At 47.2% G+C, this 15,000-nt stretch overlaps 1 protein-coding gene and 2 long non-coding RNA genes across 3 annotated transcripts in view; 2 read left to right on the top strand and 1 right to left on the bottom strand.

Annotated features, from left to right (window-relative positions):
* The window catches only part of LOC124018487 (uncharacterized protein KIAA0895-like), a 12,299-nt gene extending 7,174 nt beyond the window's left edge, over positions 1–5,125 (top strand). Inside the window, exons 4-7 of the mRNA XM_046333816.1 lie at positions 1,364–1,496; positions 2,487–2,792; positions 3,017–3,114; positions 3,367–5,125. Coding sequence (XP_046189772.1) covers positions 1,364–1,496; positions 2,487–2,792; positions 3,017–3,114; positions 3,367–3,528 — 699 coding nt within the window. The 3' untranslated portion in view covers positions 3,529–5,125. The remainder of the gene's footprint in view (positions 1–1,363; positions 1,497–2,486; positions 2,793–3,016; positions 3,115–3,366) is intronic.
* A 2,435-nt stretch (positions 5,126–7,560) lies between these two features.
* LOC124018510 lies at positions 7,561–11,345 on the top strand. Its single transcript, XR_006835631.1, has 2 exons — positions 7,561–8,203; positions 8,262–11,345. It is a non-coding gene; the product is annotated as an uncharacterized LOC124018510 (long non-coding RNA).
* Positions 11,346–12,756: 1,411 nt separating this feature from the next.
* On the bottom strand, positions 12,757–14,236 carry LOC124018501. Its single transcript, XR_006835630.1, has 2 exons — positions 13,551–14,236; positions 12,757–13,239 (listed from the first exon to the last, which is right to left on the bottom strand). It is a non-coding gene; the product is annotated as an uncharacterized LOC124018501 (long non-coding RNA).
* Positions 14,237–15,000: the final 764 nt, after the last annotated feature.

The raw sequence follows: 15,000 nt of genomic DNA, 5'->3' as shown, positions 1-15,000 counted from the left end.
TTTGACTATTGGATGTTCTGATTGGTACTTTAGTATTGCCAGCCTAATCTCGGGAGTTGATAGGCTTGAAGTCATGAACAGCGCAAAGCTTGAAGCACAGCGAAGAGCTGCTGGCAAATGCAGGAAAGTGCTGTTTGAATGAATGCTTACGAGCCTGCTGCTGCCTACCACCGCTCAGTCAGACTGCTCTAACAAATCATAGACTTATAATTATAACATAATAACACACAGAAATACGAGTCATTAATATGGTCAAATCCGGAAACTATCATTTCGAAAACAACGTTTATTCTTTCAGTGAAATACGGAACCGTTCCGTATTTCATCTAACGGGTGGCATCCCGAAGTCTAAATATTGCTGTTACATTGCAAAACCTTCAATGTTATGTCATAATTATGTACAATTCTGGCAAATTAATTACAGTCTTTGTTAGGAAGAAAAGGTCTTCACACAGTTGGCAACGAGCCAGGCGGCCCAAACTGCTGCATATACCCTGACTCTGCTTGCACAGAACGCAAGAGAAGTGACACCATTTCCCTAGTTAAAAGAAATTCATGTTAGCAGGCAATATTAACTAAATATGCAGGTTTAAAAATATATACTTGTGTATTGATTTTAAGAAAGGCATTGATGTTTATGGTTAGGTACACATTGGTGCAACGACAGTCCTGTTGTCGCGAATGCGCTTGTTAAATCACCCATTTGGCTGTGATTCAATGATAAATGAACAGGCACCACGTTGATGATATGCAACGCAGGACAAGCTAGATAAACTAGTAATAGCATCAACCATGTGTAGTTAAATAGTGATTATGTTAAGATTGATTTTTTAAATAAGTTTAATGCTAGCTAGCACCTTACCATGGCTCCTTGCTGCACTCGCATAACAGGTAGTCAGCCTGCCACGCAGTCTCCTTGTGGGGTGCAATGTAATCGGCCACGATCGGTGCTCCAAAAACGAAAATGCAGATTACCGATTGTTATGAAAACTTGAAATCGGCCCTAATTAATCGGCCATTCCGATTAATCGGTCGACCTCTACTAGGGGGTGGTGGTGTGTCTGATGATGATGAAGAGTATGGTGGTAACATTGTCTAGGTGCTGGTGTGTCTGTCTGAGGAGCTGCTGTCACAGGCGGTGATGATGATGATGATGAAGAGTATGGTGGTAACATTGTCTAGGTGGTGGTGTGTCTGTCTGATGAGCTGCTGTCCCAGGCGGTGATGATGATGATGATGATGATGATGAAGAGTATGGTGGTAACTTTGTCTAGGTGGTGGTGTGTCTGTCTGATGAGCTGCTGTCCCAGGCGGTGATGATGATGATGATGATGATGAAGAGTATGGTGTTAACTTTGTCTAGGTGGTGGTGTGTCTGTCTGATGAGCTGCTGTCCCAGGCGGTGATGATGGTGGAGAGTTGTCGTCCCACTCTGACTATCAACCTGTCTGGAGCACGACAACACTGGCTGGAGGGCATGCTCAGGCATGAGATAGGTACAGTACGCTGACTGCACCATACAGCATGTGTTTACTGGGATGGGGGGGGGTCTGGGATGGGATGGGGGTCTGGGATGGGAGATGGGGGGGATCTGGGATGGGAGATGGGGGTCTGGGATGGGAGATGGGGGTAGGGATGGGGATGGGGGTCTGGGATGGGAGATGGGGGGTCTGGGATGGGAGATGGGGGTATGGGATGGGAGATGGGGGTCTGGGATGGGAGATGGGGGGGGGTATGGGATGGGAGATGGGGGTCTGGGATGGGAGATGGGAGATGGGGGGGGGGGTCTAGGATGGGAGATGGGGGTATGGGATGGGAGATGGGGGGGGGTATATGGGATGGGAGATGGGGGTATGGGATGGGAGATGGGGGGTATGGGATGGGAGATGGGGGTATGGGATGGGAGATGGGGGGGATCTGCGATGGGAGATGGGGGGTCTGGGATGGGAGATGGGGGGTATGGGAGATGGGGGTATGGGAGATGGGGGGGGATCTGGGATGGGAGATAGGTGGTATGGGATGGGAGATGGGGGTCTGGGATGGGAGATGGGGGTCTGGGATGGGAGATGGGGGTCTGGGATGGGAGATGGGGGGAGATCTGGGATGGGAGATGGGGGTATGGGAAATGGGGGTATGGGATGGGAGATGGGATTTACAATTTTTTTTTAACCTTTATTTAACTAGGCAAGTCAGTTAAGAACAAATTCTTATTTTCAATAACGGCCAAGGAACAGTGGGTTAACTGCCTGTTCAGGGGCAGAACGACAGATTTGTACCTTGTCAGCTCGGGGATTTGAACTTGCAACCTTGTCTGTTACTAGTCCAACACTCTAACCACTAGGCTACCCTGCCGCCCCAAATGTGTGATGGGGGGTGTGTTTATCATCCACATAGCATTATAAATTAGTTCTGAGTTATAATTTGCGTGTCCTACTAGGTACACAGCGCCTCTATTACATCCTCATGTTATTCCATCTCCCTCCCAGGAACCCACTACCTTCGAGGTGTGAACAACAACCTCCAGCCCTGGTCTACTTCCGCAGGCAGGAAGCAGTATGGCCTCAAACCGGCCAATCCCACGGAAGAAGGACTGGCCAGCCTGCACAGTGTGTTGCTACGGAAACAGCCCTACCTGTGGCGCGCCGCTCTGCTCTACTATACGGTGTATCACGCCACCAGGATGGGCTTCAGCCAGCTCTTCAGCCACATCGCTCAGTTCGTCCAGGATCCCGCGGTGCGCTGGGAGTATTGCCTCAGAGCCAAGAGGGGACAGACGGACACCTCGGAGCCTGGTGAGAGAGTGTGGGTGTGTGTGGGTGTGTCGTGTGTGTGTGTGTGTGTGTGTGTGTGTGTGTGTGTGTGTGTGTGTGTGTGTGTGTGTGACTACACTAACCATTGCACATGTACCAGTAGTAGATCTATGCACCCAAAAGAATCTTGACTTATTTTGTAAACATTTTTTTAAAGGATTGGTAGTCTCTGTGTTGACTTGATGGTTTGTGTGGCTGTGAATCAGGCTGTTTCAGTAAAGATCAGGTGTACCTGGACGGAATCCTCAGGATTCTACGACATCGGAGGAACATCGACTTCAAGATGCTGACCTCGCTAGGCAAGGTCAGTCGTCATCCTCCCGTACAGGATCGGTTCATGTTTATTTCCCCCCACGGCGATGATATATAGTTTGGTTGTTTCATGGTGGACACATTTGCAGCAAAAAAATAAGCTGAATTGTAGTTTATACATACCTCATAATAGAGCACAGACAAAGCTGTTGTAATATCAGATGGGGTTGGAAAGAGGTTGAGTCTGTAAATTTGCCACCGATGTGATGATGATGACGTTAACCTTCTTCTTCTGGTCCTCCAGGTGTCGTTTGAGGACGTAGAAAGGCTACGGCACATCGCTGTCCTGCGCCGGACCAGAATCCCTCACTTCATGCAGGACCAGGAGAAATACCTTCAGAATCTGGACCACATCGTCACGGTCAACGAACTGAGCGACGCTCAGCTTAGAGAACTCCTTCCCTGACCGACCGACGGACCGACCTTCAGCTGAGCGTGGTAGATCACCTGCTGGGCGTCAACAAAGGTGGCGATTCAACATGTAGAATGGTCGGGAAATGAATAGAAAATGGCGGATGATGTTCGGTGGTCAGAGGCGTTAAGAATGGTCACCTGCTGCTAATTACCTCTGGTCAGCGTGGTCTGTTTTCCCCTTGACTGACTGACTCCCTCTGGTCTAGACTGGCCATCCCATCCTTGACTGACTCCCTCTGGTGTAGCCTGGCCATCCCATCCTTGACTGACTGACCCCTCTGGTCTAGACTGGCCATCCCATCCTTGACTGACTGACCCCTCTGGTCTAGACTGGCCATCCCATCCTTGACTGACTGACTCCCTCTGGTGTAGCCTGGCCATCCCATCCTTGACTGACTGACCCCTCTGGTCTAGACTGGCCATCCCATCCTTGACTGACTGACCCCTCTGGTCTAGACTGGCCATCCCATCCTTGACTGACCCCTCTGGTCTAGACTGGCCATCCCATCCTTGACTGACTCCCTCTCGTCTAGACTGGCCATCCCATCCTTGACTGACTCCCTCTCGTCTAGACTGGCCATCCCATCCTTGACTGACTCCCTCTCGTCTAGACTGGCCATCCCATCCTTGACTGACTCACTCTGGTCTAGACTGGCCATCCCATCCTTGACTGACTCCCTCTCGTCTAGACTGGCCATCCCATCCTTGACTGACTCCCTCTCGTCTAGACTGGCCATCCCATCCTTGACTGACCCCCTCTGGTCTAGACTGGCCATCCCATCCTTGACTGACTCCCTCTCGTCTAGACTGGCCATCCCATCCTTGACTGACTCCCTCTCGTCTAGACTGGCCATCCCATCCTTGACTGACTCCCTCTGGTCTAGACTGGCCATCCCATCCTTGACTGACTCCCTCTCGTCTAGACTGGCCATCCCATCCTTGACTGACTCCCTCTCGTCTAGACTGGCCATCCCATCCTTGACTGACTCCCTCTCGTCTAGACTGGCCATCCCATCCTTGACTGACTCCCTCTCGTCTAGACTGGCCATCCCATCCTTGACTGACTCCCTCTCGTCTAGACTGGCCATCCCATCCTTGACTGACCCCTCTGGTCTAGACTGGCCATCCCATCCTTGACTGACTCCCTCTGGTCATAGACTGGCCATCCCATCCTTGACTGACTCCCTCTGGTCTAGACTGGCCATCCCATCCTTGACTGACTCCCTCTCGTCTAGACTGGCCCTAATCCTCCCAAGTGTCATTCATCACTCTGCTGTTGGAAAGCCCTGGCAAATGAAGGCCAGTGTCCGACAGACAGAGTTTGTGGAACGAACAGATCAACACTCAGATCATATCTACTACGCTTGGATCATATTCACTATGGCTGGGGCCTAAACAGCACCCTACTCTCTGTATAGAGCCCTATGGACCTTGGTCAACAGTAGTAAACTACCGTATGGACCCAGGTCAACAGTAGTACACTACCCTATGGACCCAGGTCAACAGTAGTACACTACCCTATGGACCCTGGTCAACAGTAGTGCACTACCCTATGGACCCTGGTCAACAGTAGTGCACTACCCTATGGACCCTGGTCAACAGTAGTACACTACCCTATGGACCCTGGTTAACAGTAGTGCACTACCCTATGGACCCTGGTCAACAGTAGTGCACTACCCTATGGACCCTGGTCAACAGTAGTGCACTACCCTATGGGCCCTGGTCAACAGTAGTGCACTACCCTATGGACCCTGGTCAACAGTAGTGCACTACCCTATGGACCCTGGTCAACAGTAGTGCACTACCCTATGGACCCTGGTCAACAGTAGTGCACTACCCTATGGACCCTGGTCAACAGTAGTGCACTACCCTATGGGCCCTGGTCAACAGTAGTGCACTACCCTATGGACCCTGGTCAACAGTAGTGCACTACCCTATGGACCCTGGTCAACAGTAGTGCACTACCCTATGGGCCCTAGTGCACTACCCTATGGCCCTGGTCAACAGTAGTGCACTACCCTATGGACCCTGGTCAACAGTAGTGCACTACCCTATGGACCCTGGTCAAAGTAGTGCACTACCCTATGGGCCCTGGTCAAAGTAGTGCACTACCCTATGGACCCTGGTCAACAGTAGTGCACTACCCTATGGACCCTGGTCAACAGTAGTGCACTACCCTATGGACCCTGGTCAACAGTAGTGCACTACCCTATGGACCCTGGTCAACAGTAGTGCACTACCCTATGGACCCTGGTCAACAGTAGTGCACTACCCTATGGACCCTGGTCAACAGTAGTGCACTACCCTATGGACCCTGGTCAACAGTAGTGCACTACCCTATGGACCCTGGTCAACAGTAGTGCACTACCCTATGGACCCTGGTCAACAGTAGTGCACTACCCTATGGACCCTGGTCAACAGTAGTGCACTACCCTATGGACCCTGGTCAACAGTAGTGCACTACCCTATGGACCCTGGTCAACAGTAGTGCACTACCCTATGGACCCTGGTCAACAGTAGTGCACTACCCTATGGGCCCTGGTCAAAGTAGTGCACTACCCTATGAACCCTGGTCAAAGTAGTGCACTACCCTATGGGCCCTGGTCAAAGTAGTGCACTACCCTATGGACCCTGGTCAACAGTAGTGCACTACCCTATGGACCCTGGTCAACAGTAGTGCACTACCCTATGGACCCTGGTCAACAGTAGTGCACTACCCTATGGGCCCTGGTCAACAGTAGTGCACTACCCTATGGACCCTGGTCAAAGTAGTGCACTACCCTATGGACCCTGGTCAACAGTAGTGCACTACCCTATGGACCCTGGTCAACAGTAGTGCACTACCCTATGGACCCTGGTCAACAGTAGTGCACTACCCTATGGACCCTGGTCAACAGTAGTGCACTACCCTATGGACCCTGGTCAACAGTAGTGCACTACCCTATGGACCCTGGTCAACAGTAGTGCACTACCCTATGGACCCTGGTCAACAGTAGTGCACTACCCTATGGACCCTGGTCAACAGTAGTGCACTACCCTATGGACCCTGGTCAACAGTAGTGCACTACCCTATGGACCCTGGTCAACAGTAGTGCACTACCCTATGGACCCTGGTCAACAGTAGTGCACTACCCTATGGACCCTGGTCAACAGTAGTGCACTACCCTATGGACCCTGGTCAACAGTAGTGCACTACCCTATGGACCCTGGTCAACAGTAGTGCACTACCCTATGGACCCTGGTCAACAGTAGTGCACTACCCTATGGGCCCTGGTCAACAGTAGTGCACTACCCTATGGACCCTGGTCAACAGTAGTGCACTACCCTATGGACCCTGGTCAACAGTAGTGCACTACCCTATGGGCCCTGGTCAAAGTAGTGCACTACCCTATTGGACCCTGGTCAAAGTAGTGCACTACCCTATGGACCCTGGTCAACAGTAGTGCACTACCCTATGGACCCTGGTCAACAGTAGTGCACTACCCTATGTGGACCCTGGTCAACAGTACCCTGGTCAACAGTAGTGCACTACCCTATGGACCCTGGTCAACAGTAGTGCACTACCCTATGGGCCCTGGTCAAAGTAGTGCACTACCCTATGGACCCTGGTCAACAGTAGTGCACTACCCTATGGACCCTGGTCAACAGTAGTGCACTACCCTATGGACCCTGGTCAACAGTAGTGCACTACCCTATGGACCCTGGTCAACAGTAGTGCACTACCCTATGGACCCTGGTCAACAGTAGTGCACTACCCTATGGACCCTGGTCAACAGTAGTGCACTACCCTATGGGCCCTGGTCCAAAGTAGTGCACTACCCTATTGGACCCTGGTCAAAGTAGTGCACTACCCTATGGGCCCTGGTCAACAGTAGTGCACTACCCTATGGACCCTGGTCAACAGTAGTGCACTACCCTATGGACCCTGGTCAACAGTAGTGCACTACCCTATGGACCCTGGTCAACAGTAGTGCACTACCCTATGGGCCCTGGTCAACAGTAGTGCACTACCCTATGGACCCTGGTCAACAGTAGTGCACTACCCTATTGGACCCTGGTCAACAGTAGTGCACTACCCTATGGGCCCTGGTCCAAAGTAGTGCACTACCCTATTGGACCCTGGTCAAAGTAGTGCACTATGAAGGGAACAGGCTGCCATGTGGGATGCATGCTATATCATGGTGATACAGTCCAACAGATCAGTGGATTGTTGTGATGACAGCAGTCCTGCAAGGAAACAGAATGGTTCTTCTGATACCTGGATGATGTCTACCAACCCCCTGGATGATGTCTCCCTTGGGGTTCATATTCAACCCCCTGGATGATGTCTCCCTTGGGGTTCATATTCAAACTCTGGATGATGTCTACCTTGGGGTTCATATTCAACCCCCTGGATGATGTCTCCCTTGGGGTTCATATTCAAACTCTGGATGATGTCTACCTTGGGGTTCATATTCAAACTCTGGATGATGTCTACCTTGGGGTTCATATTCAACCCCCTGGATGATGTCTACCTTGGGGTTCATATTCAACCCCCTGGATGATGTCTACCTTGGGGTTCATATTCAAACTCTGGATGATGTCTACCTTGGGGTTCATATTCAACCCCCTGGATGATGTCTCCCTTGGGGTTCATATTCAACCCCCTGGATGATGTCTCCCTTGGGGTTCATATTCAACCCCCTGGATGATGTCTTCCACCCCCTGGATGATGTCTACCTTGAGGTTCATATTCAAACCGCCTGGATGATGTCTCCCTTGGGGTTCATATTCAACCCCCTGGATGATGTCTCCCTTGGGGTTCATATTCAACCCCCTGGATGATGTCTCCCTTGGGGTTCATATTCAACACCCTGGATGATGTCTCCCTTGGGGTTCATATTCAACCCCCTGGATCATATGTCCGTCTGTATGGACCAGATACTGTACGTCACATAACTACATCTCCAGTGAACGACACATATATCCAATGCATGTCTTTGAGGCATGTTCACCTGCCCATTAGGTTACTGCTGCTGCATTTCCCATCCCGTTGCCTTTACTCACATTCAAGTTACCTCAATATTTTAACCCAGGGGCCCGCAGTCATTTTATTTGGCCACACCCCCAATTTAAAAATACTGTAAAAACACCAGCAAATCAGCTGCAAGAGATTTTAAATTTTGGAAACGTGTTCCATAGTATTCCCCAACACATAACAGAGACACATGTGATCGTATACAAATGTAAAAGGCTTTGTTTTTTGTCAAATATATGTGTTGTGGCTTCTTGTGGTCAATTTTCAGTCTATAAATAATTTCTAATGATGTTTTCCAAACCTCTGAACATCTGCTGAAGAATGTAAAAATGTTCCTGAGGCTGAATGTAGTGGATGTTCCCCTACTGTAACCACCAGCTAACCTGGCTACAAGGTTGAGCTCAGTTCAGGAAGTACACTGAAATTCCAATTCTCTTCCATAAAGAACATTTGGAATTAGGTTTACTTTCTCTATTGACTGGAATTGAAATGGAATTGAGCCCAACCCTGTCTGGCTGTATCGTATAAAATACCCACTGGGTGAAAACTGGTTGAATCAACGTTATTACAGCATTTCAACCCAAAAAAATGACATGTGATGAAATTCAATCAATGTGGAAAACGGATTGGATGAGAAAGTTATCAACCAATGGGAATTTAGTCTATTTTATACACCCATCTTTTAACCTAAATCCAATGTCATCGTGACATTTTTAGTTAATTTAATGTTGACAACTCAACCAAATATAAATGAAAACTAATGTTGAACTGACGTCTGTGCCCAGTGGGAACATAGCCTACATTATACCACTGCAGCCCATGTCTGTAAAACTGTGCTTCTGCTTCTTATACTTCTGGAAACAACCACAGGGTCATGTCATGGAATTTGTAACTCATTTAATTTGTCAGTTTTTATTTTCAGGACAAAAAACAATGAATGTCTATGGTATTAGTTTTCTATCTCCCTTTCATGGAGCTGATTGTTTTAAGCGTTTAGCTTTGATAAAAATAACAGCAAGGAGCACTGTTCTATTCCAGAACACAGGTAAAGAACACCAAGGAGCACTCAGTTCTATTCCAGAACACACGTAAAGAACACCAAGGAGCACTCAGTTCTATTCCAGAACACAGGTAAAGAACACCAAGGAGCACTCAGTTCTATTCCAGAACACAGGTAAAGAACATCAAGGAGCACTCAGTTCTATTCCAGAACACAGGTAAAGAACACCAAGGAGCACTCAGTTCTATTCCAGAACACACGTAAAGAACATCAAGGAGCACTCAGTTCTATTCCAGAACACAGGTAAAGAACACCAAGGAGCACTCAGTTCTATTCCAGAACCCAGGTAAAGAACATCAAGGAGCACTCAGTTCTATTCCAGAACACAGGTAAAGAACACCAAGGAGCACTCAGTTCTATTCCAGAACACACGTAAAGAACAGCAAGGAGCACTCAGTTCTATTCCAGAACACAGGTAAAGAACACCAAGGAGCACTCAGTTCTATTCCAGAACACACGTAAAGAACAGCAAGGAGCACTCAGTTCTATTCCAGAACACAGGTAAAGAACACCAAGGAGCACTCAGTTCTATTCCAGAACACACGTAAAGAACACCAAGGAGCACTCAGTTCTATTCCAGAACACAGGTAAAGAACACCAAGGAGCACTCAGTTCTATTCCAGAACACAGGTAAAGAACAGAAAGGAATTATTTTCCAGAAACCAGCTAAAGACAAACTATTCTGACTGGTCTGAATGTTCACTTAAAATAAATCTTCCCTGGTATTAGTTTCCACCACTATTTAACAACACATGTATCTTATTGTGTGGTTAAATCAGACCCAGTTCTGATTGTTATTTTGTTGTGTTGAGCGAGAGCTCCCTTGGTGGGCTTCAAGCTCCCTTGGTATCAGCGCTACTGTATTCATGTGATGTGACTGAGCTGAAGGCCTGAGCTTCCCTTGCCTCCGCCTCACGTGGGATCCTTTGTCTTCTATGCCAGGTCCATGGACGTTATCGGCCGCCTTTCCCTGCTCAGACATTGCTGGACTCAACCAATGGTTGAGTGCCACTTCATTGACTGTGCTGTCGGGCACCAGACCGATATAACATGTGGTTATCTGATCGGTTAAACACCTCTCCAGGCGTTGTGAGATCTGGAATGCATCAGCAACATCTGGCCAGATGAACACACCCATATATATAAAACGACAGGCCTCTGAGATACGCTACCATGGCAACCTTAATTCATACTGTCAGGCAGCCAAAGCTGACTAATCACAGCAGCTTCCTCCTTTCCTATGTTTGACAAGGAATGTGTGTGATTGGCTGTAGAGGAGAAAAGGTGGTGTTGTGGGCGTGCCTTAGATGGGTTTTCGAATAGAACTTACCTGGGCTGCGTTCAGCAGGGCACGACGTTGTGGAATTGTGTCAGCTCTATTCATAGCATTTCTATCTGCAGTGTTCAGTGTATTACAACCTGCTGAACGCAGCCCTGCTGAAGTTAGACTTCTGTAGACTGCATTTTAATCATCCCTCTTATCATTTGTATTGCATGAATGTTGAACAATTTATGTTCTGGAAATAATCTGGGATTCACAGATTATTTATTAAAAACAACACATTGAAACTGACGTCTATAACTTTCTATAATTTACATTTTGAAATGTATTAGACACTGATTTGAGAAGTGTTCATATTTTGACTTGGAGCATTCGTTCCGAATACAGACCCCTTGATTTCCCCCCCACATTATATTACGTTAGCCTTATTCTAAAATGGATCAAATACAATTTTTTAAAAAAATCCTCAAACTACAGACAATAACCCATAATGACAAAGCAAGTGACATTTTCGCTAATTTATATTAAAAATAAAAAAAACAGAATTACCTTATTTACTTAAGTATTTAGACGCTTTGCAATGAGACTCAAAATTGAGCTCATGATCATCCTTGAGATGTTTCTACAACTTGGAGTCCACCTGAGGTAAATTCATTTGATTGGACATGAAAAGCACACACCTGTCTATATAAGGTCCCACAGTTGGCAGTGCATGTCAGAGCAAAAACCAAGCCATGAGGTCAAAGCAATTGTCCATAGAGCTCCGAGACAGGATGGTGTCGAGGCAACAATCTGGGGAAGTTTGGAACCATCAAGACTCTTTCTAGAGATGGCAGCCCTGCCAAACTGACCAATCAGGGGAGAAGGGCCTTGGTCAGGGAGGTGACCAAGAACCCGATGGTCACTCTGACAGAGCTCTAGATTTCATCTGTGGAGATGGTTGTCCTTCTGGAAGGTTCTCCCATCTCTACAGCACTCCACCAATCAGGCCTTTATGATAGAGTGGCCAGACTTCAGTAAAAGGCACACGACAGTGCGCTTGGAGTTTGCCAAAAGGAACCTAAAGACTGACCACGAGATACAAGCTTCTCTGGTCTGATGAAACCAATATTGAACTCTTTTGCCAGAATGCCAAGCGTCACATTGGGGAAAAACCAGGCACCATACATACGGTGAAGCATGGTGGTGGCAGCATCATGCTGTGGGATGTTTTTCAGCGGCAGGGCCTGGGAGACTAGTCAGGATCGGGGCAAAGATAAACAGAGCAATGTACAGAGATCCTTGATGAAAACCTGCAGCAGAGCGCTCAGGACCTCAGACTGGGGTAAAGGTTCACCATCCAACAGGACAACAACCCTAGGTACACAGCCAAGACAACACAAGAGTGGCTTCGGGACAAGTCTCTGAATGTCCTCGAGTGGCCCTGCCAGAGCCTGGACTTGAACCCGGTCGAACATCTCTGGAGAGACCTGAAAGTAGCTGTGCAGTGATACTCACCATATCCAACCTGACAGAGCTCGAGAGGATCTGCAGAGATACAGGTGTGCCAAGCTTGTAGCGTCATACCCAAGACTCAAGGCTGTAATCGCTGCCAAAGGTGGTTCAACAAGGTAGAGTAAAAAGGTCTGAAAACTTACGTAAATGTAATATGTCAGTTTTTCTTTTGTAATAAATTTAAAAAAAATCTTCAGTCTTTAAGTCTTTGCTTTTGGGTGATTGTTGATTGAGGGGAAATCAATTTTAGAATAAGGCTTTAACGTAACAAAATGTGGGAAAAGTCTCCGAATGCTCTGTAAGTATTTAGGTTTCTACTGATCAATCAGAAATCGATATAATAAAAAATAATAAAAACAGGCACAAAAACATTTAAATAAAAATGGTTTATTCTCTTTAATATAGTATTTGTTCTATCCATAGCAGAAAAGAGCCTCCATGCCACTCAGTGCTATTATAGATCTGACCCCAGGCCAGTGCAGCTCCATACTGACCAACACACATCTCACAGCACAACACCAGTGCCAAACTGACCTGGAGTCAGTCTCTGTATCACATCTGACATCAGCTTATTTGAAAACAGGGGAGTTGAGCTGGGTGGGGTGGGGAGCGGGCAGGGATTTCTGGGGGGCAGTTCTAGGAGGCAATATCACACCTCATAGCTTGGATCCGATACGTTGTGTGTGACTGGGGCCAAGCAACGCTAGAACCCACGTTGTGAAAGATTTAGGTTTAATCCACGAGTGTTGTGTGTGTTGCAAGTTGACTTCTTGCTCCAGTATGGCTGTAGACTTGGAGGCAGATCGTTTCTGCCACGAAAGGGTCACAAGTTGAGGTAACAAAGGTTTTCCTGGACGGCAAGAAGGAATAGAGACACGATCAAAAGAATGGAAGTCTGGGCTTGTTACAATCTGGGTGTTTCTGTGCGAGTGCAGGTATGTGTGTGTGGACAGGTGTGAGAATGTGTACATGTCAGGGTTCTCCCCAGGATTATTTATCAAGGTGGTGCAGCTGAGCAGGTGTTTTCAACACCTGTAACTGACATTTCCTGCAATCTACGCATAAATATTGAAGTATTTTATTTTACATAATGGCGCTGCCAGTCCACCAGGTGGCGGCGATCCAACATTCTTTGGGGAGAACTGTGTGTCTGTATGTTACCTCCTCTCTGTCCATCATGTTGCATTGGATCCACTTATTGCCTTGGTGTCTGTGTTGGAGATGGTCTGTTCATTCAGCACTGGATCTGAGGGACACACAACATGGTAGTCAGGAGACCATCTCTTTCCAATTCACTCTTCATCAGTACAGGTCAAAGTTTAATATATAATAATAATATATGCCATTTAGAAGACGCTTTTATCCAAAGCGACTTACAGTCATGTGTGCATACATTCTACGTATGGGTGGTCCCGGGAATCAAACCCACTACCCTGGCGTTACAAGCGCCATGCTCTACCAACTGAGCTACAGAAGGACCACAGTTTAAAGGGACAGTGAGAGATTCACTCTTCATCAGTACAGGTCAAAGTTTAAAGTGATGGTGAGAGATTTCTACAATAAAGTTCTGTTACAGTCAGATGAATAAGGGCTTAAAGGGATACTTCGGGATTTTTGCAATGTCCTTTAACTACTGCAGGCATGCTAGCAGATACCCATAGACTTCCAGCCATTGCGCTAATGCTAATTAGCATTAACTCACGAAACTGCCTCTAACTTCCTTCATACTGGACACAGAAACATCAAAATATTATCTACAAGTTCAACTGACTATGGGGAAGTACATAAATTATTATTTGACCATGCTGGTCATTTATGAACATTTGAACATCTTGGCCATGTTCTGTTATAATCTCTACCCGGCACAGCCAGAAGAGGACTGGCCACCCCACATAGCCCGGTTCCTCTCTAGGTTTCTTCCTAGGTTTTGGCCTTTCTAGGGAGTTTCCTAGCCACCGTGCTTTTACACCTGCATTGTTTGCGGTTTGGGGTTTTAGGCTGGGTTTCTGTACAGCACTTTGAGATATCAGCTGATGTACGAAGGGCTATATAAATAAATTTGATTTGATTTGATAAATGGCCTCTGACAAAATCCCAAAATATCCCTTTAATTGCCAAAATCTGGAACTTCACTGCCTAACATTGAGTCCATGGACAGGGATGGAGAGAGACAGCGAAAGACTTCGCTTTTAGCTGATGATATGTGGCTGATATGTTCAACTATTAGCCTTTTCTTCAATCTATTGAATCCCAGATACTTCAGTCGTAACTGTCACTGTTGCGCTCACATTTTACAGTTGACACACAACTTTAGCACTGTTACAAACTCACTCTTATTATTTAATAAAAGCCTTTATATAAATCATCAATGACAGTGTCCTATTACCTGGTGGACTGATATCTATGTCTCTGTTTATTAGAGGCGTGGAGGCTAAATGAAGACCACAGAACAGGCCGTATTAAGAGAACGGTGATGAAGGGACTTTTAAAATGCAGTACCACAGTTAAATATGAGGAAGAGACAAGGCCAATGTTTAAAAAAAAAATAAGATCCTCTCCATGCTTCCGCTCCTCGCTCATATCTTCTGCTGTGTGTGTTGATCTTAAGGGT

This window comes from Oncorhynchus gorbuscha, unplaced genomic scaffold (genome assembly GCF_021184085.1).
Source record: "Oncorhynchus gorbuscha isolate QuinsamMale2020 ecotype Even-year unplaced genomic scaffold, OgorEven_v1.0 Un_scaffold_536, whole genome shotgun sequence".
Taxonomy (NCBI): domain Eukaryota; kingdom Metazoa; phylum Chordata; class Actinopteri; order Salmoniformes; family Salmonidae; genus Oncorhynchus; species Oncorhynchus gorbuscha.
Note: the sequence above shows the minus strand (reverse complement) of the source record. Positions and strands in the feature narration are given on the sequence as shown.